This window comes from Gorilla gorilla, chromosome 22 (genome assembly GCF_029281585.2).
Source record: "Gorilla gorilla gorilla isolate KB3781 chromosome 22, NHGRI_mGorGor1-v2.1_pri, whole genome shotgun sequence".
Classification (NCBI taxonomy): Eukaryota; Metazoa; Chordata; class Mammalia; order Primates; family Hominidae; genus Gorilla; species Gorilla gorilla.
In genome coordinates this window covers 3,880,314-3,905,313 of record NC_073246.2, presented here as the reverse complement: position 1 = coordinate 3,905,313, position 25,000 = coordinate 3,880,314, and the positions used below count along the sequence as shown (strand labels likewise).

Sequence of the window (25,000 nt, the reverse complement as noted above, 5' to 3'; positions counted from 1 at the left end):
GCCGCCAACCGACGGGAAGCCGGTGAGCCGCTCGGGGAGAAGAGGGGAATCGGCAGGCGGCGGGCAGGGAAGAGGGCACAGATGGGCAAGGGCACCCAGGAGCCCACAGAGGCGGCGGCTCGGGGGAGAAACCTCGGGTACGGCCGGGCCACCAGGAAAACACGGCCGCGGGATCCCACCGCCACAGACACGAGGGCGGTCCCGCGGCGCCCCGCCTGGGACGCCGGACGGCCCTCGGCCCCCCCACCGAGATCCGCCTCGCGAGCCCCGGGGTCCCGCCACCGGGGACCCCGAAGCGACCGCAGCCACGAACCCAACGCCAGCACCACCATCGCTCGTGATTCTCGTCCATCCTCCGGCCCGGCCCCGCTCCGGGAGACCGGCGCGCCCCCACCGCGGGACGCTTTCCCAGGGCCCAGGCGGCCCGACCCCACGCCACGCAAAACGCGGTCGCCGACACCGGTCACGACTCGGCAGGGGAGCGGGCGGAGAGCCGACTCACGGCGGAGGGACTCACGCGCCGGACGGTACACCGCGCAGCACACACCCACCACCGCTCGCCGGCCGCCACGTCCCAACCCGCCAGGACGCCGGGCCCGGCCCGGCGGGATCCTCCCCCGACTCGGAAGGGGGAGGCGCGGGCCACAGTAGGCGACGAGCCGCGCTCGGCCACCACCGCGGTGGCCGGCGGAACCCTCGCTCTCCCCCCTCAACCCCGTCGAGGGGGAAGCGGAGGAGGGTCCTCTGCGAGCGAGTCGCTACGGCAGCGCTACCATAACAGAGGCAGAGACAGAGGCGGCAGTCCGGGGGATCCGGTACCCCAAGGCACACCTCTCGGATCGCTAGAGAAGGCTTTCTCACCGAGGGTGGGTCACACTCCCCAACCGCCAGCCACCCCTCCTCGGGCCCGCAGAGGCGCCGAGGGACGCCTGGGGAAGGGAGAGGGCCTGCGGTACGAGGAAACACCTGCGTGCGGCCACCTTGAGCGTTCGCGGTCAGGGCGGGGGCTCGGCCGGTGCGCGCGTGCGCGCAACCCCACGAGGCCCCCCCCGTCCCCCCACCTCCTTCCTTCCGAGGCAAAGCACCTCCGAAGTCAACCCACACACGACCGGTCGGAGGCGGAACGGCAGCCCCTCGGCAGCCAGCCGGCGCACGCGTCACCGGCCCGAACCCACCGCGATCGCTCACACGGCCCGCGCGCACCCGCCAAAGGGGAGCACGGGACGTGCACTCGCCGGACCAGGCGGGCGCCCTTCCCCGCGTGGGAGGGGCGCGTCTCGTCTCACTCAACCGCCTCGAACCCCACACCTACGAGCTCCCTCAGGACCCACGCGCGGACACCGCGGTGGCGACCGGAGGAGGGGGGCACTGGGGGCGGGAACGACACACCACCGCTCGGCCTCGGGCACCTGAGGGACAACCCGGAGCGCTCCAGGAGCACCGCAAGGGCCCAGGCGGAGCCGACGCTCGAGCAAACCCCCGGAGAGGGCAGCACGACGGGCCGGCGGGACGGCACCCCCACCGCCGCGGAGGGGGCCCGCCCGCAAGTCGACAACCACGGGAGGCGACAGCGAGGGGTGTCTGCCGCGTCAGAGGACCCCGCCGACCCGTCCCGCGACGCAGAAGGCGGCGGGCGGGACGCCGAGGTCAGGCCGGGTTCCGCACCCCACGCCTTCCCACACGCACCACCCGCAGGCGGGGAGAGGAGAGACGAGGGGCCCCCGCGGGGCGGAGCGAGAAGAACGGACCCGTTCGCCACGAACGTCCGCCCCTCGCCCGGCGCGGCTCGGACCCGGCCCGGGAGAGCATGACGTCACCACATCGATCGCGAAGAGCCCCCCGGGAGCGGAGGTCGGCCACCCGGCCGGCCGGCCAGCCAGACCAGCCGATCGGCCCCGGCCAACTCCCCACCCCGGGGAAGGGGCGGCGGACAACCCAGCGGAGACGAGAACGCCTGACACGCACGGCACGGAGCCAGCGGGGTGGGGTTGTCGCAGCCGCCCCGGGCGCCCGCAGCGGAGAGCGCACGGGGGCAGGGTGGCCCCCGCCGCCTTCCCCGCCGCCCCCCGGGTGGGTCAGAGACCCGGACCCGGGCCGGCACCGGGAGTCGGGACGCTCGGACGCGCGAGAGAACCACAGGCCCGCGGGCCCCAGCAGGCGGCTCAAGCAGGAGCACGGCCGGCTAGCCGGGTCACCGGTAGGCCAGAGCCCCGCACGCATCCAGAGGCCCAACCTCTCCAGCGACAGGTCGCCAGAGGACAGCGTGTCAGCAATAACCCGGTGGCCCAAAATGCCGACTCGGAGTGAGGGATATACCTCCCCCGGGGCCGGGAGGTCGAGTCACCGACCACACCGCCGGCCCACGAAACGCGCGACACGGACACCTGTCCCCAAAAACGCCACCATCGCGGCCACACACGGAGCGCCCGGGGCCCTCTGGTCAACCCCAGGACACACGCGGGAGCAGCGCCGGGCCAGGGACGCCCTCCCGGCCGCCCGTGCCACACGCAGGGGGCCGGCCCGTGTCTCCAGAGCGGGACCCGGAAGCATTTTCGGCCGGCCCCTCCTACGACCGGGACACACGAGGGACCGAAGGCCGGCCAGGCGCGACCTCTCGGGCCGCACGCGCACTCAGGGAGCGCTCTCCGACTCCGCACGGGGACTCGCCAGAAAGGATCGCGGCAGAGGGACGGCGGCCCGGCCCGGGGACCGCTCCCCGGCACCCGGGGGACGGGGGCAGGACGGTCCCCGGCTCCCCACGGGGACTCGTCGGAAACGAATTCGGCCACCGCCTCAGACGGCCAGGATGAGCGCGGACGGACCCGCGACCGGGCCGGGAAGGGCGTCCCCAGCCTCCCTCGCCACGCGCGGCGGGTCCCCGCGGGTCGCGGCTCGGGCCTCGGGAGCTGCGGCACGCTGGTCGACCAGCCCGGGCAGCCCCACGCCCGGCTCGGGCCCAGAAGCGCAGCGACAGCCTCTCCCCCACATAAACCTGCACGCCAGAGCTCTGACTCACAAGCGACGCGCCACAGCTCTGGCGCCACCGGGCCAGCCGGGCTGACGACCGCGGGCTTTCCGGAGCTCTGCCTAGCTCACAGCGGGGACGGTCCCCTCCCTCGGCAGCTGCCACCGCAGCTCCGGAAGCCGAGAGCACGATCTAAAAGCGGCCGCCAGATGGAGCCCGACGACCGCCGCGAACGTCAGCGAGACAGATCCGGATGGCAGGGCGGCCCGGGGACCGCAAAAGCGAAACCGTGAGTCGAGAAGCTCTTCCCGAGGCCAAAAACGCAGCCCCTCTACCCCAACCCCACACAAACGGTACCCAAAACGGGTCTCTGCCTCGACCGCGACAGAGTCAGAAGACAACCCACGGCGTGTGGGTGTTTGGAGATGCATCTCGGAAGCAGGGAGGGAGGGAGGGAGGGAGGGAGGGAGGGAGGGAGGGAGAAAGAACACACAAGGACTCGGTCGCCGGTCGCTGCAGACACACGGAGAGGCAGAATGCGTAGGCTCTTCCAGAATCCACACAGAGACAGACAGAGGGAGAGAAAGAGGGAGGGACGGGGGGAATGGGGCAAAGAGACAGACGGCGAAAGGGAAGGAGGGAGGGAAGGGAGCAGGGAGGGAGGAAGAAAATGGAGAAAAGAGAGACCGTTTAAAAAACGTAGATACGCAAAGAAAACTTTTGAAACAGTCCATTTTTAAAAGACAGACGGAAAGGAAAGACACATGAAAAAGAGAGAAAGAATGAGGAAAGAAACGAAGGAAAAAAGGGAAAAAGAAACAGAGAGGAAAGAAAAAAGAAGGAAAGACAGGGAACGAAAGAGAAATAAAGCACGAAAGAAAAAAGAACAGAAAGAGAGAAAGAAGGAAAGGAAGAGAGGAAGAAACGCCTAAAGAAGGAGAGAAAGGTAGAAAGGAAGGAAGAAAAACATAAAAGAGAGGAAGAAAGAAAACAGAGACAAATACGTACACTCGTTCATTTAGAAACATAAATACAACACTTTTCATACGTAAGCATACACGTATTTGTCGGCGATCGCTTCTTTCTAGAGCGACGTGTATTCATTTATGCGAAATAAACACCTGCATCTATCACATAGAGGTATGTTTCTACATAATCGATGCGTATTTACTATACACAAGCGTATTCAACGTAAAGATACACATTTTCGTTTACATATAAATGTATACAAACGTTTACGTCGATAAATATAAGCGAACACATGGAAACGAAAGAAACAAAAAAACGAAACGAGTCAACAGGCTGGGCACGGTGACCCACGCCTGTCATCCCAGCACTTTGAGAGGCCGAGGTGGGCGCATCACATGAGGTCGGGAGTTGGAGACCAGCCTGACCCACATGGAGAGACACGGCGTGCCTACTAAAAATACAAACATCAGCCAAGCCAGGCGTGGGGGTGCCTCCCTGTAATCCCTGCTAATCAGGAGGCTGAGGCGGGAGAAGCGCTCGAACCCGGGAGGCGGAAGGTGCGGTGAGCCAAGATCGCGCCATGGCACTCTAGCCGTGGAAACAAGAGTGAAACTCTGTCTCAAAAGGACGAAACAGAAAGAAACAGAGAAAGAAAGAAAGAAAGAAAGAAAGAAAGAAAGAAAGAAAGAAGAAAGAAAGAATGAATGAATGAAAAGAAAGCAAGAAAGAAAGAAAGAAAAAGAAAAGAAAGCAAGCAAGAAAGAAAAGAAAGCAAGAAAGAAAGCACGAAAGCAAGCAAGCAAGAAAGCAAGAAAACAAGGAAGCAAGAAAGCAAGCAAGAAAGAAACAAAAGACAGAAAGCAAGCAAGAAAGCACGAAAGCAAGCAAGCAAGAAACAAAAGAAAGAAAGAAAGCAAGAAAACAAGAAAGCACGAAAGCAAGCAAGCAAGCAAGTAAGAAAGAAACCAAAGAAAGAAAGAAAGCAAGAAAAGAAGAAAGCACAAAAGCAAGCAAGCAAGAAAACAAGGAAGCAAGAAAGCAAGCAAGAAAGAAACAAAAGAAAGAAAGAAAGCAAGAAAACAGGAAAGCACGAAAGCAAGCAAGCAAGCAAGCAAGCAAGAAAGCAAGCAAGAAAGAAACAAAAGAAAGAAAGAAAGAAAGAAAGAAAGAAAGAAAGAAAGAAAGAAAACAGGAAAGCAAGAAAGCACGAAAGCAAGCAAGCAAGCAAGAAAGCAAGAAAACAAGAAAGCAAGAAAACACGAAAGCAAGCAAGCAAGCAAGCAAGCAAGCAAGCAAGCAAGCAAGCAAGCAAGCAAGCAAGCGAGAGAGAGAGAGGCTGGGCGCGGCGGCTCACGCCTGTCATCCCAGCACTTTGGGAGGCCAAGGCAGGCGGATCACCTGAGGTTCGGAGTTGGAGACCAGCCTGACCAACATGGAAAAACACCGTCTCTACTAAAAGTACAAACATCAGCCAGGCACGGTGGCCCATGCCTATAATCCCAGCTAATCAGGAGGCTGAGCCAGGAGAATCGCTTGAACCTGGGAGGCAGAGGGTGCGGTGGGCCGAGATCGCGCCATTGCCCTCTAGCCTGGGCAACAGGAGTGAAACTCTGTCTCAAAAAAAAAAAAAAAAAAAGGAAGAAGAAGAAAAAAAAGAGAAAGTAATAAAGAAAGAAAGAAAAGGCAAGGCCAGGCAAGTCCAGGCAAGGCAAATCTACCTGCTTTCACTACATCTGGGGAGAATCAGGAAAGTCCCCAACAACAACAAGGCCTAAAGTGGAGCTGCCATCTGTAAAACCCGAGCGGAAGCGTCCACGCGGGTTAAAGACACGAAGAAAGACAAGGAAACCATTGACCAAGGAGAAGAACAATCTGGCCCAGCCAGGGTCTGTCTCCTGAGGTGGTCTGGGCAACCAGGGAATGGGACGGAGGGAGGGCGGGCCTCCGAGACTCCGTCTCGAAACATAAATCATCATGATAAAATAAAATTAAGTTAAAAAAAGAAATCACGCATGATTCCTAACGTGTCTGATGCCTGGAAAGGCGAGAGGCGTACGTGTACGTCACGGTGGGGTTGTTTTCTTCTTTTTTTTTTTTTTTCCTTTTTTCTTTTTTCCCGGAAACTCACTTTTTAATTATTTTGTTGCATTTCATTTTTATTTTCATTTTCATTTTTTTGAGACGGAGTCTCGCTCTGTCGCCCAGGCTGGGGTGCAGTGGCGCGATCTCGGCTCACTGCACCCTCCGCCTCCCAGGTTCAAGCGATTCTCCTGCCTCAGCTCGGCCTCCCGAGTAGCTGGGATTACAGACAGTACAGCACAGCACGGCACCCGGCTAATTTGGTGTGTTGTGAGTAGAGACGGGGTTTCACCATACTGGCCCTGTTGGTCTGACCGCCTCTTGATCCACCGGCCTTGGCCTCCCAAAGTGAGGGGATGACAGGCTTGAGCCACCGCGCAGGGCCCATTTATTTATTTTATTTTATTTATTTATTTATTTATTTTAATTTATGTATTTATGTATTTATTTATCTTAGTTTATTTCTTTGAGACGGAGTTTCGCTCTTGTTGCTCAGACTGGAGTGCGATGGCGCAATCTCGGCTCACCGCCACCTCCGCTTCCCAGGTTCAAGCGATTCTCCTGCCTCAGCCTTCCTAGCAGCTGGGATTAGAGGCATGTGCCACCACGCCCGGCTAATTTTGTATTTTCAATTGAGACGGGATTTCTCCATGTTGGTCGGGCTTGTCTCCAACTCCCGACTTCAGGTGATGCGTCCACCTCGGCATCCCAAAGTGATGGGATGACAGGCATGAGCCACCGCGCCTGGCCTATTGTGTTGTGTTGTATTGTATTGTATTGTATTGTATTGTATTGTATTGTATTGTATTGTATTGTATTGTATTGTATTGTATTGTATTTACTGTATCCTATCGTATCGTGTTGTATCGTATTGTATTGTATTGTAATGGATTGTATTGACTTATCTTATTTAGTTAGTTACTTTGGTGTTATTTTATTTATTTATTTGTTTGTTCGTTCTTGCCTGATCAAAGGTCAATCAGACCCAGTCGTCAAAGTGGCGATTTCCTAGGCAACAAGGGAGGGAGGAACTTGGAGGTGGGGGCGGGGGCGGTAGAGAAGACACAGTTGCCCCAGGCTGTGCGCAGGCGGCCTGGTGCTCCCTTCCTCTGTGAGGCCTCCGTCTTCAGAGTAACAGTGACCGCTAGGTGATGCCCGACGTCTGCCAGTGAGAGTGTCAGCCTGGAATGAATTGGGATCCCCTGGGGAGGGGGTGGGGGGAAGGATGGAGGTTCCCACAGCACAGTGGGTCACCGCGCCCTCCAAGGCGATCCCCACAACTAATCGACCAGGGCTCCTGGGGGGAGGCAGCCTAAGTCCCCCACCCATCGGATCATCTGGAACTTCCGTCCAGAGACGAGAGACCGACTGGGAATTCTCTCAGTCAAGGTCCGAACCGAAAAGAATCACTGTCACGGACACCAGGACTAAGGCCATTTCTAAAAGACTGGTTTCTGTGTTTTGGGTGAATCCGTGTATTTCTGTATCACAAAATTACTGACTTTGAACGTTACGATTTTTCTCCTCCTTACGTGTACGGTCCTGTGATAGACAGACCAGGGGACTCCTCAGCTCAGAGTCCATGAGGCCAGAAGCTGACATCCCAAATTTCTATTTAGAATGAATTTAAACACGCCAGCCAAACGCTCTGCCGTGAAACTGTCTGTCGGGAAGACAAGCGGGGGAGGGGGGGAAGGGGGGGTCCGGGCGCGGTAGGCTCGCGCCTGTCATCCCCGCACTTTTGGGAGGCCGAGGGCCGGTGGATCCCTCGGTCCAAGCCTTGGCAACACGGTGAAGCCTCGTCTCAAAAAAAAAAAAAATTACACAAACTAACTGGTTTCATAACCTGGACTCCAAGTTAATAAATAGATAAATAGGCCGGGGGCGGTGGCTCACGCCTGTCATCCCAGCACTTTGGGAGGCCGAGGTGGACGGATCACGGGATCGGGAGATCGGGACCATCCTGGCTACCACAGTGAAACCCCGTCTCTACTCAAAATACAAAAAGTTAGCCAGGCACGGTGGCGGGCGCCTGTAGTCCCAGCTACTCGGGAGGCTGAGGCAGGAGAATGGCATGAACCCGGGAGGCAGAGCTTGCAGTGAGCCGAGATCGCGCCGCTGCACTCCAGCCTGGGCAACAGAGCGAGAGTCTGTCTCGAAAATAAATAAATAAGTAAATAAGGAAAGAAATAAATGTAAATAAATAAATAGATTAAAATTGAAAACTAAAAAAAGGTAAAATAATTAAGAAAAAAAATAAATGTAGCCGGCCGGTCACGATGGCTCACGCCTGTCATCCCAGCACTTTGGGAGGCCGAGGCGGGCAGATCCACTGGGGTCGCCAGTTCGAGACCAGCCTGACCGACATGGAGAAATGCCGTCTCTACTAACAATACAAAATCAGCCGGGTGTGGTGGCCCGTGCCTGTAATCCCAGCTACTCAGGAGGCTGAGGCAGGAGAATCGTTTGAACGCGGGAGGTGGAGGTTGCGGTGAGCCGAGATGGTGCCACTGCACTCCAGCGTGGGCACCAAGAGTGAAACTCCGTCCGAAGGGAAAAAAAAAAATTAAGTGCTGTATTCTGTTATTTTTGCTTCCTACCCTGAGAAGAACATAATACAGCTGTTGTCTTTCTGCCTGCCTGCCTGCCTGCCTGCCTGCCTGCCTGCCTGCCTGCCTGCCTGCCTGTGGCAGGGCCTCATTCTGTCTTTCGCCCAGACTGGAGCGCAGTGACACAATTATGGCTCACTCACTGCAGCCTCAACCTCCCCAGGGTTAGGCGATTCCTCGAGGGACCCTACGGCCTCGGCCTCCCAAAGTGTTGGGGTTACAGGCGTGAGCCACCAGCACCCGGCCTGAGTTAATACATCTGGTCTCACTACGTCTTAACCACGCACCCACGAAGAACTCAAGTCAAGAGAGAGTCGGCAAGAGACTCTCAGCATTCTCTCCCGAAAGCACGTGTGTCCCGAGCTCCTGTGGTTTCAGGTGGCCGCGCGTAGAGGAGAGATTTCCAATGTTTCCGGAGAGGTGCGAGCCACAGTCACTCGGGGCATCCGAGCACGAGATGGGGTTTCTGACAGCGACTGAAGGGCCAGGAAGGGCCAGAATCTGCCAAGACCCGCGTTCCAGGGTGGGGCCGATGGAACCCAAGGTAGAGGGAGTCAGCGGTCCGCACGGAGAGAGCTCCAGCCCTAGGCCCCACTGTGCAGACCGAATCAGAAGGAAGAGAGTCCTTCGTCCTCCATGCCACATCCCTCACATCCCCCCCCCCCCCCCCACTGAACTTGGGAGTGGATCCGTGTTCTAAACACGAGGTGACTCTCGGTTTGCAATGGATCACAAGGGGCCGGGCTTTCCCGAGTCAGCAGGATAAAGAAGTCATTCTGGCTCGGACTCCCCCACCATCCCCCGGTAACGGTCGGTAACGGTCGCTGGTGACTTTAAATGAGCCGGGGCTGGCCGGGCCGGAGCCGCTACGGGGCGGGGGGGGGGGGGGTGGTGCCTGAGGCACTGCAGAAAGTGGGCCTGAGCCTCGAGGATGGCGGTGCTGCAGGGACCCGTCCAGGCTGCTATATGGCAAGCACTAAACCACTATGCCTACCGAGATGCGGTTTTCCTCGCAGAACGCCTTTATGCAGAAGTACACTCAGAAGAAGCCTTGTTTTTACTGGCGACCTGTTCTTACCGCTCAGGAAAGGCCTATAAAACATATAGACTCTTGAAAGGACACAGTTGTACTACACCGCACTGCAAATACCTGCTTGCGAAATGTTGTGTTGATCTCAGCAAGCTTGCAGAAGGGGAACAAATCTTATCGGGTGGAGTGTTTCATAAGCAGAAAAGCCATGATGATATTATTGTTCCTGAGTTTGGTGATTCAGCTCACTTTCCCCTTCCATTGTTGGGACATGTATATTGCAAGACAGATCGGCTTGCCAAAGGATCAGAATGTGACCAAAAGAGCCTTCGTTGAAATCCTTTCCTCTGGTGTCCCTTTGAATCATGGTGTGAAATAGGGGGGAAAAGCCGGATCCTGACCAAACATTTTGATTCACATCTCTAGAGAGCTTTAGCAACTGCCTGTCCAAGTGTTGCGCCACAACACTTGGGCCTCGTCCTAGTTCACGTCACAGACAGCCTGAGACCGTTCTTACGGAAACAGCCCAGGACACCGTTGAATTAAACGGATTGAATTTAGAATCTTCCAATTCAAAGTACTCCTTGAATACAGACTCCCCAGTGTCCTCTATCGATTCAGCTGTCCTTTCACCTGATACTGTCCCACTGGGAACAGGAACTTCCATATGATCTAAACAGGTTCGACATAAACCAAAAACTGGTCGCAGTTTTATTAGGAGGACCAGCAGCTGTTAGTCCATTAACCCCAAGTGTTGACATTCTGCCATCAGAAACCCCAAGTCCCGGAGACGGATCCTATTGACAAAACTGCACTGGTATTAGACACCTTCTGTCATTGACGTGCCATCCACCGGAGCCCCTTCAAAAAAGTCCGTTGCCAGAATCGGCCAAACCGGAACACAGTCTGTCTTCTCGCAGAGGGGAAAGAGCCCAAAGGTAACTCCAATTCTTGCAAAAACACAAAGTTCTGGTCCGCCGACAAGGGCAACACCTCAGGTATTGAGCCCCACTATGGCATCTCCCCCGAACGCACCGCCTCGAAGAAATTCACGACTCTTGACTAGTGACAGCTCCACAACCGAGGAGAATAGGAGAAAATTAAAAATGAAGTTTCCACCTAAAATCCCAAACAGAACAACAAAAAGTAAAACTAAGAAAGGAGGAATAACTCCACCGAACATAAGTGATAGCCTGGAAGTGACAAAATTGGACTCTTCCGTCATTTCAGAAGGGAAAATAGTCGCAATCGCGCCTCAGATTCAGGCTTTTAATCTACAAAAAGCAGCAGCGGAAGGCTCGATGAGCCTTCTTCGTGAAAGGGAGAAAGGTTATTTAGCTTTGTGTTCTTACCACGGCAAAGAAGCTCTCAATATCTTGAGCCATCTAGCTTCTCACCACTGCAATACCGGTTGGGTACTGTGCGAAATTGGAAGGGCCTATTTTAAACTCTCAGAGTCCATGCAAGCTGAAAGAACATTCTCAGAGGTTAGAAGGATTGAGAATTACAGAGTCGAAGGCGTGGAGATCTACTCTACCACACTTTGGCATCCTCCGGAAGGTGTTGCTCTTTCAATTCTGTCCAAAGACTTCACAGACATGGATAAAAATTCGCCAGCCAGAGGCCTGGTGTGCTGCAGGGAACTGTTTCGGTCTGCAACGGGAACACGATATTGCGATTCAATTCTTCCAGAGAACTCTCGAAGTGGATCCAAATGATGCTTATGCCTATAGTGCATTAGGGCGTGAGCTTGTCTTCACTGAAGAATTGGACAAAGCATTAGCTGGTTTTAAAAATGCTATCAGAGTCAATCCTAGACATTGTAAGGCATGGTAAGTGGTAATGAAGTGTAAAGACAAAGCCTTATGGATGGTGCCGGTACTCGCTAATTTTTCTGGTTAGATAGCTCTTTATTGTCACGAATTTGGTTAAAAATACTTAGGGATGGTACATACTGCTGAATAACTTCTAACTAAGATGTTTCCTTATGAAACGTATGTCTTTAACAAACTCTGAAATGAACTCATGATCGTAGAATACCAGATCCTTATACTCAACAGTTTCAGTCTTCTAGCAAGCTTTTTTGCAGACACCGTAGCTGTCTTTGGTTTGTGTGTGTGTTTCTTTAGTTGTGTTACTTGATTTGTTACCTTTTCTTCGAGCACCGAAGTGGTGATGGGGACAAGAAGTGCTTGGGAGATTGGAAAGGAATAGCATAGTTCACTTATTGGATAATAGAAAAATAGATGGAAACAATTCACTAGCTGCCGCTTTTTGACAGCGTTCCAGTTTACGGAGTGACTATTAAGAACTTCACGTACCCTTTAATTTAGCAGTCTCTCCGTTTTACCCTTTTGTACTCGTGTATAAGTAGGCACATAGGAAATTACTCCCTAGGTCATATTGTGATCAACGGAATACGATATGAACATGCGTGGTCCTACTTCTGCCTCAACACCATACTCACCGTTGACATTTATTGCATTTTTCTGGACTGACTTCATAGTTTTAAACGTCAAGAGAAGGCCGGGCGCAGTGGCTCACGCCTGTCATCCCAGCACTTTGGGAGGCCGAGGCGGGCGGGTCACGAGGTCAAGAGATCGAGACCATCCGGGCCAACACGGTGAAACCCCGTCTCTATTAAAAGTATAAAGATTAGCTGGGCGTGGTGGCGGGCACCTGTAGTCCCAGCTACTCGGGAGGCTGAGGCAGGAGAATCGCTTGAACCCAGAGAGGTGGCGGTTGCAGTGAGCCGAGATCACACCATTGCACCCCAGCCTGGGCGACAGAGCGAGACGCCGTCTCAAGAGAAATAAATTAAAAAAATAAATACATACATAAATAAATATCAAGAGAAAGTATAATTCTGAAGTCATAACCCTGTGGTAGTTATTTTGTCAGATACGGTGATCTGACTTACTACAGCAGCGGAGTTCTATCATTTGATTTGCTTCTAAATCTGAAGCATTATATTACTGAAACATTTTTTGATTTGTGAATATGTTGTTTAATGGATCATATCTCATTTTGCTGTAGTAGTTACATTGCCCGAAAGATGGCCAAAAAGACAGCGCCAGCTACTGCTGACCAACGTCACAATCAACTTGCCAATACTGCCTTCTCTTCCGATAGCTATGTTCTCCGTCATATTTTAAGAACTCAGTTCTTCATAAGACGTGTGTCGTTTTCGATTTTTTCCCAAGTCTGGTTGATCCTTGTGTTGTTATTTTTTTAAATGTGTATTGTCTGTTCAGCTATTTTGCAGGAGTCGCATTCTTAAAAAAATCTTAACCCTATCAAAAATCGTGTTTAAAGGAGGATTATTCAGATTGGCCAGCCTTTACTAGGAAGAGTTTAAATGCTGACGTATTTAGGCAGCTCTAAATACTGAGCAACTTTACTCTAACTACAAAATAGATAGCCTTTCTTTTGTCTTCACTTTCACTATCATTAGCACAGTGTTTAATACCTTTTCTTCATCTACAACACAATTATAATGATATATGAAGCCACTCAAATAAGGCAGACATGTTGCGTTGCGCTTAAAAAAAGAAAAAAAAAAAAAAAGAAGTCTCTCTGTGGCACAGAATGAGGTGTGGCTCGAATCTGGAATCTCCAGTGAAAACCAATGAAAGAGGGTGAAACCCCGTGTCTACTAAAAAAAAAAAAAAAAAAAAAAAAAAAGAGGCGGCCATGGTGGCGCTGAGACAGGAGAATCACTTGAACCCAGGAGGCAGAGGTTCCAGTGAGCTGAGATCACGCCACTGCACTCCAGGCTGGGGGGACAGAGCAAGACTCCATCTCAGAAACAAACAAACACACAAAGCCGGTAAAGGTGTTTAATTCGACGGTGTCAGGCTCAGGTCTCTTGACAGGATACATCCAGCACCCGGGGGGAAACGTCGACGGGTGGGGTGGAATCTATTTTGTGGCCTCAAGGGAGGGTTTGAGAGGCAGTCCCGCAAGCGGTGATGGCCTAAAGAAGCCCCTCCGCCCAAGAAGCGATATTCATTTCTAGCCTGTAGCCACCCAAGAGGGAGAATCGGGCTCTCCACAGACCCCACAAACCCCACCCCACCCCACCCCCACCCCTCCCACCTCGTGAAATGGGCTCTCGCTCCGTCAGGCTCTATTCACACCGTGTGCTTTTGGAACCTCCAGCGTGTGTGCGTGGGTTGCGTGGTGGGGTGGGGCCGGCTGCGGACAGAGGAGGGGATAAAGCGGCGGTGTCCCGCGGGTGCCCGGGACGTGGGACGTGGGACGTGGGTGGGGTGGCCAGAGCCTAGGGAACTCATCGCCTGTCAGGACGTCTCCCCTCCTGGTCCCCTCTCTGACCTACGCTCCACATCTTCGCCGTTCAGTGGGGACCTTGTGGGTGGAAGTCACCATCCCTTTGGACTTCTTTAGCCGACGAAGGCCGGGCTCCCGAGAGTCTCCCCGGAGGCGGGGCCTTGGGCAGGCTCACAAGGATGCTGACGGTGACGGTTGGTGACGGTGATGTACTTTGGAGGCCTCGGGCCAATGCAGAGGTATCCATTTGACCTCGGTGGGACAGGTCAGCTTTGCGGAGTCCCGTGCATCCTTCCAGAGACTCATCCAGCGCTAGCAAGCATGGTCCCAAGGATCCCAGCTCCCAGCAGAGGCACTTTTGTTCACACAGGATCCTGGGCAGGAAAGTTCTCAGCAGGCTTAGGCCTCCTAGCCAGAAAGCCAAAACCACTTCTGGGATTTTTTTCAAAGAGCCAGTGGTTCCACAAGGGGCCGTGGGTAGTTGTGGAAATGGAGAGAAGTGTTTGCACATACATATTTGAGACAGAACGGACAGGGCTCGGTCACAGATCACTTAGGACATGGGCAGATGCACATTGAGAAAACCCTTCCGGCATCCTAGGGGAACAGAGGTACGATTTTTCGAGACAGTTGAGGGAGAAGCCACCCCAGATTTTAGGGTTGGATCTTTATTCATATGTAGTATCTATGAGGTATCCAAGTCCAGAAATCAACTCGCCCGTTCTGTACAGCATTCTGTAGGGAGATCAAATCTGGGATGTCAGAAGTGAAGAATTCAGGCCTTGGTAATGGATCAGATTAGATGTACTTGAGCTTATTTTGCAAAAAAAAAGAGAGGGCGGGAGAGAGCGAGAGCCAGAGACCGAGACAGAGAGAGAGAGAGAGACAGAGACAGAGACAGAGAGAGACAGACAGAGAGAGACAACGATACACAAAGAGAGAAAGACAGAAAGAGAGAGAGACAGATAAAGAGACAGACGGAGAAAGACAGAGATGGACAGAGACAGAGAGAAACAGAAAGAGAGAGAAACAGAGACAGGAAGGGAGAGAGACAGGCAGAGAGAGAGAGAGACAAACAGACAGGCAGACAGACAGGCAGAGAAAGAGAGTAAGACAGAAGGCAGACACATGCACACACACACCCACACCCACAGAGAGAGAGACAGAGAGAGACAGAGAGAAAGAGACAGACAGAGAGAAAGAGACAGAGAGAGAAAGACAGACAGAGAGAAACAGACAGAAAGAGAGACACAGACAGGGACAGAGAAACAGCCGACAGGGGGAGAGAGAGAGAGAGACAGACAGAGACAGACAGACAGACAGGCAGAGAAAGACAGTAAGACACAAGACAGACAGAGAGAGAGAGAGAGAGAGAGAGAGAGAGAGAGAGAGAGAGAGAGACAGAGACAGAGACAGAGACAGAGAGAAAGAAAGACAAAGCCAGAGAGAGAGAGAAACAGACAGGGAGAGAGAGAGAGAGACAAACAGACAGACAGGGAGAGAGAGACTAAGACAGAAGACAGACACAGTGAGAGAGACAGAGACAGAGAGAAAGAAAGACAAAGACAGAGAGAGAGAGAGAGAGAGAGAGAAACAGGGAGAGAGAGAGAGACAAACAGACAGACAGGGAGAGAGAGACTAAGACAGAAGACAGACACAGTGAGAGAGACAGAGACAGAGAGAAAGAAAGACAAAGACAGAGAGAGAGAGAGAGAGAGAAACAGGGAGAGAGAGAGAGACAAACAGACAGACAGGGAGAGAGAGAGACTAAGACAGAAGACAGACAGTGAGAGAGACAGAGACAGAGAGAAAGAAATACAAAGAGACAGACAGAGAGAGACAGAGACGGACAGAGAGAAACAGACAGAAAGAGAGAGATAGACGCAGAGACAGAGAGTGAGAGAGACAGGCAGGCAGAGAAAGGGAGTAAGACAGAAGACAGACACAGTGAGAGAGACAGGCAGAGAGAGAGAGACAGAGCGAGAGAAACAGACAGGCAGAGAGAGACAGAGAGAGAGAAACAGACAGGCAGAGAGAGAGAGACACACACACAGAGAGAGAAGACAGACAGAGAAAGAGAGAGACAGAGACAGACAGACAGACAGAGAGAGGGGGAGGAAGGGCGTGCTCAAGAAATAATCACACATATTTTATAGTGCTTTTGATCCCATAAACGGTGGCCGGGGTATACTTTGAAAACAACAACAACAACAACAACAACGACAACGACAACAGCAACGACAACAACAACAGCAACAAGAGCAGCAGCAGCATTCGCCTACGGATTTCTAGAAAATAAGATGTCATGATGAAGTATAGTAAACATCAACCGGCTCTCACTGCACGTTGAGGGATTCACAAAAGCGCTAGTTAACAACAGGAAAAAACAGCAGCTAACATGTCTTGGGGAAAATAGACGTCCTCCTGAAAACTGGGGATTTCTACTTCACTTGAAAAGAAATACATACCAGAAAGGAAAAACACGAACAAAACAAAACAAAACAAAACAAAACAAAACAAAACAAGCCAAGAAACACGGGCCAAGGCACCGTCCCTGGAAATCTTAAGTGAGCAAAGTTATTAGTTTTCAGAAAGCGTTTCTATTTTGGGCAAGTACTAAGAGGGCCCACACTAGAGCTGTGACGCCCTTCGCATTGTGAAACTATGCTGGCCGGAGGGCGGAGAAACTAAAACATCATGATAAAAGGTGACGGAGACCCAGCCAGGGTGAAGCTTTCCTAGGGAGGGAGGCCTGAGGCGGAAAGCGGGGGGAAAAGCCCCACAACTGCAGACCCGCCCGCTTGCCCACGCGGGTCAAGGGCTATGCCATCGGCCCAAGCTGCCTCTGGGGAAGTGGGACCGTGCCGCCCCCCATCTTCCAAAACGGTGGCCCCTGAGTGAGGCCTGACGCCCACCGATGCAAATGTCAGCCTGGCAAGAATGAGATCGCCGGCAAGGGGTGGGGGAAGGGCAGAGAAGACGGAGGCACACCGGGGTGGCTCTGGAAGGCTTCCAAGCGGGGTGTTGGGAGGCGGGGGGGTGGGGGTTTTGGGGGAAACCCACCTAACCGACTCACTAAATTAAGGTGAAGGGAGGTGGGTAGTGGGGGGAGCCGGGGGGCAACTTGAAAATTAAACTGACCCTTCCCAAAGCCCAAGTAGAAGAGTCTAGGCGCCAAAACACAAAGAAAACTAAAGCGCCGATCAAAGAACAATAGGGCCCCCGCCAGGGCGGAGGTTCCCTAGGCAACGAGGGAGAGAGGGAGGGGCCTCCAGAAGGGAGAGAGAGAAACCCGTTGCCCCAGGCTCGGTGAAGTCGGCGAGACCTCCCTCCGTGTCACCTCGACTTTCAATAACAGTGGCCGCTAGGTGATGCCCGAAGACAACCGATGCCTGCGAATGTCCGTCAGCAGGGAAAAGAATTAATGAATTCATGAATTTGCTTATTTATTTAGAGACAGAGTCTCACTCACTCTACAGCCTGGGCCATAGTGCAGTGGCGCGATCTCGGCTCCCTGCAGCCTCCGCCTCCCAGGTTCAAGCGATTTTCCCGCCTCAGCCTCCCGAGGAGCTGGCATTACAGGGGCCTGCCCCGCCGCTCCCGACTCGGCTTTGTAGTTTTAGTAGAGACGGGGTTTCGCCGTGTTGGGTCCGGCCTTAACCGTTTATGTTTAAGTCGAGGAGCTTATCAGGGAAATAGGAGAAGTCCGGACGCCAGACGTGACCGAGAGAAAAGTCTGAAAATGCCCCTCGCATCCAAGCGGGGACCCGGCCTCGACCTCCCGAAATCATACACCGAGTGGGGAAGCCCAGCAAGGCCCGTCTGTCTAGATTCCTCTCGGCCTCTCTAAGCACCGAAGCACGCGCTTCTCACTTTCGTGGAAGGGGCAGGGCCCTACCCGGCACGGGGGTGTCTGACGGACTGACAGAGAAAGAGAGAGACATAGAAAGACAGAGATGGACGGCGAGAGATAGAGAGAAACAGACAGAAAGAGAAAGAGAGAGAGACAGAGACAGAGAGAGAGAGAGAGAGACAGACAGGGAGGGAGAAAGACAAACAGAGAGAGAGACAGACAGACAGACAGACAGAGACAGAGAGAAACAGACAGAAAGAGAGAGAGACGGAGAGAGAGTGAGTGAGAGAGAGAGAGACACATGGAGGGAGAGAGCCAGACAGACAGAAAGACAGGCAGGCAGAGAAAGAGAGTAAGACAGAAGACAGACACAGTGAGAGAGACAGGCAGAGAGAGAGAGAGAGAGAGACAGAGACAGAGAGAAAGAAAGAGAGAGAAAGAGAAAGAGACAGACAGAGATGGACAGAGAGAGAGAGACAGAGAGAGAAACAGACAGACAGGGAGGGAGGGAGGGAGGGAGACAGACAGAGAGAGAGAGACAGACAGACAGGCAGAGAAAGAGAGTAAGACAGAAGATAGGCACAGACAGAGAGACAGACGCAGAGAGAGACAGAGAAAAAGAAAGAGAGAGACAGACAGAGAGAGAAAGAGAGAAACAGACAGAAAGAGAGAGAGAGAGAAACAGAAAGGGAGGGAGAGAGAGGGAGAGACAGACAGACAGACGGACAGGCAGAGAAGGAGAGTAAGACAGAAGACAGTCACACACAGTGAGAGAGACAGAGAGAGAGCGAGAGAGAGGCAGAGACAGAGAGAAAGAGGGAGACAGAGAAAGAGAGATGGACAGAGAGACAGAGAGAAACAGACAGAAAGAGAGACAGACAGAGAGAGAGAAAGAGAAAGGGAGGGAGAAAGACAGAAAGAGAGACAGACAGACAGACAGACAGGCAGGCAGAGAAACAGAGTAAGACAGAAGATAGGAACAGAGAGAGAGAGACAGAGAGACGCAGAAAAAGAAAGAGAGAGGCAGACAGACAGAGAAAGACAGAGACAGACAGAGAGAAAGAGGCAGAAAGAGAGAGAGAGAGAAACAGACAGGAAGGGAGAGAGAGAGACAGACAGAGAGAGAAAGAGAATAAGGCAGAAGACAGACACAGTGAGACAGGCAGAGAGAGAGAGAGACAGAGACAGAGAGAAAGAGACAGACAGAGACCGACAGAGAAAGAGAGAAACAGGCAGAGAGAGAGCGAGAGAGAGAGAAACAGAAAGGGAGGGAGAGAGAGAGAGAGACAGACAGACAGACAGATGGACAGGCAGAGAAGGAGAGTAAGACAGAAGACAGACACAGTGAGAGAGACAAGCAGAGAGAGAGAGAGAGAGACAGAGACAGACAGAAAGAAAGAGAGAGACAGACAGATAGAAAAAGACAGAGACGGACAGAGAGAGACAGAGAAACAGACAGAAAGAGAGAAAGACAGAGAGAGCGAGAGAGGGAGAGAGAGAGAAACAGAAAGGGAGGGAGAGACAGAGAGAGACAGACAGACAGGCAGAGAAAGAGAGTAAGACAGAAGATAGTCACAGAGAGAGAGAGAGAGACAGACAGACAGAGAGACACAGAAAAAGAAAGAGAGGGGCAGACAGACAGAGAAAGAGACAGAGAGAGACAGAAACAGACATAAAGAGAGAGAGAGAAACAGACAGGGAGGGAGAGAGAGAGAGAGACAGACGGGGAGAGAAAGAGAGTAAGACAGAAGACAGACACAGTGAGACAGGTAGAGAGGGAGAGAGAGAGACAAAGACAGAGACAGAGAGAAAGAAAGAGACAGACAGACAGACAGACAGAGAAAGAGACACAGAGAGAAAGACAGAGACGAACAGAGAGAAACAGACAGAGAGAAGGTCCTAGCCCAGTAGCGATACAGTGCCTTTTCTTTCATTTTCTCTTTCTTTTCTTTTTGTCTTTCTTGTATGATGTATGTATGTATGTATGTATGTATGTATGTATGTATGTATGTATGTATGTATTTATCTGGAGACTGAGTCTCACTCTGTCGCCCAGGCTGTAGTGCAGTGGCGCGATCTTGGGTCACTGCAACCTCTGCCTGCCAGGTTCAAGCAATTCTTCCGCCCCAGCCTCCCGAGTAGCTGGGATGACAGGTGCCTGCCCCACGGCGCCTGACTGAATTTCGTATTTTCAGTAGAGACGGGGTTTCACCACGTTGGCCGGGCTGGTCTCGAACTCCTGACCTCGGGATGACAGACGTGAGCCACTGCGTTCAGTGTACAGTGCCATTTCTTAGAAATCACTCACGGGAACACACACTTAGAGGTGACGTGTAGAGATTTTAGTTAGTTAGTTAGTTTAGTTAGTTAGTTAGTTTTTGCGTGGGGAGGTGGGGGAACGGAGTTTGGCTCTTGCTGCCCAGGCTACAGTGCAATGGCCTAGGGGACTCAAGGAGTCAACCTAGGGCAGAGAGGACACGTCATTCTGAGCGTAAGGGCCGCAGCGAAAGTTGGCAGGGCCCGCGCTTTTAAAGGCTGAAATCCCGGCGGCACAGGCCTGTCGTCCCAGCACCTTGGGAGGCCCAGGAAGGCGGATCATTTGAGGTCAGGAGTTCGAGACCAGCATGGCCAACATGGAGAAACCCCGTCTCTACTAAAAATAGAAATACGAGCCGGCCGTCATGGTGCGCGCCTGTAATCCCAGCTACCCGGAGAAGAATCACTGGAACCCGGGAAGCAGAGGTTTCAGTGAGCCGAGAGAGCGCCACTGCACCGCAGCCTGGGTGACAGAGCGAGAGAGACTCAGTCCAAAAAAAAGAAAGAAAAGAAGAAAAACAAAAGAACAGGCCCAAATACTGCATTGTTGTTGAACGTTCTCCCAAAAGGCCAGAAACCCCCTGACTCAGGTCAAGGAGGTGGTGTTTCGTTTTACCTCTCTCTCTCTCTCTGTCTCTCTCTCCCCCCCCTTTTATTTGTGGTTCAAGCATACATGAGCAAGATTGTTACATAGGTAAACTTGTGACGGGGGTGTTCAGTGTGCAGATGATTTCATCACCCGGGTAGTCAGTGCTGTGTCCGACAGTATTCGTGTTTTGTTTTTTTTCCTGAAGGTGTCTCTCCTTGCACCCCTCCTCCGCCAAGCAGGCTTCCGCGTCCCTGGTCCCCCTCGTTCTGCCCATGCAAGGACTCTCATCTGTAAGTTCCCACTTCTAGATGAGAACACGCGGTAGTTAGCGGATCGTTGCTTTCAGCTTCGGTGGTGGCGGTGAAAGAGGCATGACACTAAATCGACCCTTAGGACGCTCTCCTCCGTCCCCACCCCGCACCCCCTCCCCACACACACCCTCATTCCCGCACCCCCTCCTCAAACGCAAGAAAGGAAGAAAGAAATGAAAGTAAGAGGTGAGCCTGCAAGGCGGTGGAGGCGGGGGATCTCAGAGGGCGAGAAAGCGATGGTGGTCGGCGGATGTGTCGGCTGAGGTATCAAAACTAGGGGACCCACTTTTCAAGCCCCAACACACCCCCTAATCCTCAGCCGCAGCCAGCCTCTGGGTGGGGTTGCGCCTGTCAAAGCTTCCGAATGGAGAGAAGCCCAAGGCTATGGAAGGCATGAGCTCCAACTCCAGGAAGGGAATAAGGCTCTGTGCATATGAATGGGGCTTTCAAAGGCGTTGCCGCGGCTTCCAAAGCGATGCGCTGTGCCTCGCCTCGCCTCGCCCCGCCCCGCCCAGAGCGAGACTCCGTCTGAAAATAAGTACACAAATAAATCATAAAATAATTCATCAATAAATAAGAAAGAAAGAAAGAAAGAAAGAAAGAAAGAAAGAAAGAAAGAAAGAAAGAAAGAAAGGATGAGTACAGCGATCGTGAATCATTCCCCGGAGTCCAGGCGCAGTGGCTCACGCACGTCACGCCAGCACTTTGAGACGCCGGGCGGGAGGGTTGCAACGAAATGATGAGACCCCGTCTGTGGGAAAACATTTAAAAATGAAGGCCGGGCGCGGTGGCCCACGCCTGTCATCCCAGCACTTCCGGAGGCCGGGGAGGGCGGATCACCTGAGGTCGGGAGTTTGAGACCAGCCCGATCAACATGGAGAAGCCCCGTCTCCACTAAAAATACAAAATCAGCCAGACGTGGCGGCGCATGCCCGCCATCCCAGCTACTCAGGAGGCCGATGCAGGAGAATCGCTTGAAACCGGGAGGCAGAGGTTGCGGTGAGCCAAGATGGCGCCACCGCACCGCAGTCTAGGCCACGAGAGGGAGACTCTGTCTCGGGGGGGAAAAAATAATTAAAAATAGTGTGGGCACAGTGGCGCGTGCCTGCGGTCCCAGGTTCTGTACTCTGGAGGCTGAGGTGGAAGGATCGCTCGAGTCCAGGAGCGTCCACGCTGCAGGGAGTGAGTTATGGTGGCACCACTGCTGGGGTGACGGAGCGAGATGCCGTCTCTAAATCAGTCAATGAGATCACTGGAAGGCGCTCTCTGTGTCTCACTTTCCAAGACGGTCTCTTTAGGCCAAGCAGGCATGGTGCCTCACGCCAGTCATCCCAGCACTTTGGGAGGCTGAGGCGGGAGGAAAGAAGGAAGGGAGGAAGGGAGGAAAGAAGAAAAGAAGAAACGCAGGAAGGCAGTAAGGCAGGAAAGAAAGAGGGGAAGGAAGGAAGAAAGAAAGAAAGAAAGAAAGAAAGAAAGAGAAGAAAGAAAGAAGGAAAGAAGGAAAAAAAGAAAAGAGAAGAAAAGAGAAGGGAAGAAAAGAAAAGCAAACGGGGAGGGGGCCTATCTCCTTGACCGGTGACTGACCAGGATACAGTGGGTCACGGACGACCGAAGCCTCGACCTGTGGGGCCTCAAGTGATCTTCTCCTTATCTCAGCCTCCCGAGTAGCTGCGACTCCAGGCGGCCATCACCACGCACAACTCACCTTCTAAAAACATCACGATTCTATCGAGACAGGGTCTCGCTCCGTCATCCAGGCTGGATTGCCACGGCACGACCTCAGCTCATCGCAACCTCGGCCTCCCCGGTTGGAACAACTCGCCCGCCCCAGTCTCCCGAGCGGTCGTGATTCCAAGCCCACGCCACCAGGCCCGGCTCATCGTTCTATTTTTCAGAGAGACGGGGTTTCGCCACGTCGGCCAGCCCGGTCTCGAACTCTGGGCCCCAAGCGATCCACCCGCCTCGGCCTCCCAAAGTGCCGGAATGACAGGCGTGAGCCAGCGTGCCCGGCCCAGATCATCTTTTTCATACATTGTAGAGAAGGGGTTTCGTCAGCCAACGGGTGGAGGGTGGGGTGGGTTTTACTCAGCCTGCGTACCGTGAAAAGGGGAAGTGAGTGTGCTTTGCGAACTAGATATGGAAACTGTGTGTGTGTGTGTGTGTGTGTGCGTGCGTGCGTGCGTGCGAGAGAGAGAGAGAGAGACCAATCCCCACCACGAGGACCCGGAAATAGTGTTTGATCTGTGTCCCTGCCTAGTCACCTGTCTTGTGTGTAGATGACTGAGGATTCCACAAATGAAGGTCAGCAGTATCTATTGAGCTGTTTCTCCCTCTCATGCGTCTCATCTGCGTGCTGGAGAAAGGGAAGAAAAGAGGTTCCGATGGGAAGTTGTCTTCACGCCTGAGGCAGCTGAAGGCAGACCGAAGGGAAGGAGGGCATCCTACGTGACATTTCCATACCCGTGCACCCTTTACAATGCTGGGGCTGCCAGTCCACCCTGTACGTCAACCCACTCCCAAGAACAGCACCGGTCCGGGGTGGTCCAGTCTCATCCCATCCGGCCCACCCGGGGGCATCCGGTGGAAGTCTTCGCCGTAGGATCCGAAGGCAGCGTCCACGCGGTTCCCCTGGGGTCGCCCGGCAACGGCCAGCCGGGGGAGGGTAGCGGGACCTGACGGGGAAGGGGGGCGCGCATCCGCCTCAGAGCTCCCTGGAAGGTGGCAGGTAGCCGGTGGGGCACGCCGAGCCAGAGACGTCCGGCAGGATATAGATGTGGAAGGCGCGTCAGTCCTCTCCCATACCTCTCCTATGGAAAATGCCAGGGCGGCGGTGGGAGCCTCGGCTGGGGGAGAAGCGGGGACAAGGGGGAGAGGGAAGGAGGCCCTCGGGAGGTTTCAGCACCGAAAACCCACTCACTCAGCCAAGCTCCCAACGTGTTTCTGGGTCCAAGGTACACCCTGGGAGACGGCAAGAGAAACCTTCACACCGTGCTTTTCGTCTTCGTGTTTATTTCTTTCATCTTTTCCATTTGACGAGAGATGCTCATTTCAACAACCAGACGGCGGATGTGACGGGAGAAGTGTCAAGGCCAGGAGTTTGAGACCAGCGTGAGTAACAGAGCAACACAAGTAGGAGAGCCCAGCTGAAAGAAATGAAAGAGCAGGAGGAGGAGGAGGAGGAGGAGGAGGAGGAGGAGGAGGAGGAGGAGGAGGAGGAGGAGGAGGAGGACAAGGGGGGGTGGGGGGGGGAAGGAGAAGGAAAGAAAAGAAAAGAAAAGAAGAGAAAAGAAAAGAAAAACAACCACCAAGAAAGTTAAAATTCTCCAACGGTCGGAAGTTGAAGACCAGCCTGACTAAGATGGAGAAACCCCATGTGTACTAAAACTAGAAAACCTAGCCGGGCACGATGGCTCATTGCTGTCATTCCAGCTACTCGTGAAGGCTGAGGCAGGAGAATCACTCGAACCTGGGAGGCGGAGGGTGCGGTGAGCCGACATCGCGCCATCGTCCTCCACCCTGGGCGACAAGAGTGAAACTCCGTCTAAGGAGAAAAGAAAAAAAAAGAAAAGGCGGATCGGTGAGACGCGTCTCCACATTTTATTTGTTCGCAGTCCCCGTATCAAACACGGAAAGAACCGACCCATGACAAACATGACCAGAGCGTACCGTGCCCACGCGTGTCATCACAGCACTCCGGGAGGCCGATGCGGGAGGATCTCTGGAGCCTAAAAGTTTGCGATCACTCGGACATGTGAGATGACACCTACAATAATAATCATCATAGAAGTTTAAAAAGAGATCACGTGTGCCCAGAGCATGGACACCAAAGCGAGAGCACATCCGTCCTCAAAAGAAGACGATTGATAGACAGGCAGGCAGGCAGGCAACTATAGAATGAGCCAGGTGCAGTGTCTCACGCCTGTCATAGCAGCAGTGTGGGCGGCCGAGGCAGGCAGGCGGATTGCGTGAGAAGAGGAGTTCGAGACCAG

The 25,000-nt window shown here is 53.5% G+C and overlaps 1 protein-coding gene and 1 pseudogene across 34 annotated transcripts in view; one reads left to right on the top strand and one right to left on the bottom strand.

Moving 5' to 3' along the window:
- Positions 1-25,000, bottom strand: part of LOC134757875 (uncharacterized) — a 364,684-nt gene that overhangs the window by 205,540 nt on the left and 134,144 nt on the right. For 31 of the 34 annotated variants that reach the window (XM_063702635.1, XM_063702659.1, XM_063702650.1 and 28 more), the window contains 3 exons: positions 24,678-24,774; positions 23,929-24,552; positions 23,273-23,683 (listed from right to left, as the gene is read on the bottom strand). Coding sequence is in view for 1 of the 34 variants with exons in the window: in XM_063702668.1 (XP_063558738.1) it covers positions 3,088-4,011 (924 nt within the window). In the remaining 33 variants the exon portion in view is untranslated. Of the gene's footprint in view, positions 1-3,016; positions 6,045-23,272; positions 23,684-23,928; positions 24,553-24,677; positions 24,775-25,000 lie in introns of those variants that run through there. The other 3 variants (XM_063702642.1, XM_063702664.1, XM_063702668.1) reach the window with 3 other exon arrangements.
- On the top strand, positions 9,504-13,330 carry LOC134757874 (cell division cycle protein 27 homolog; annotated as a pseudogene).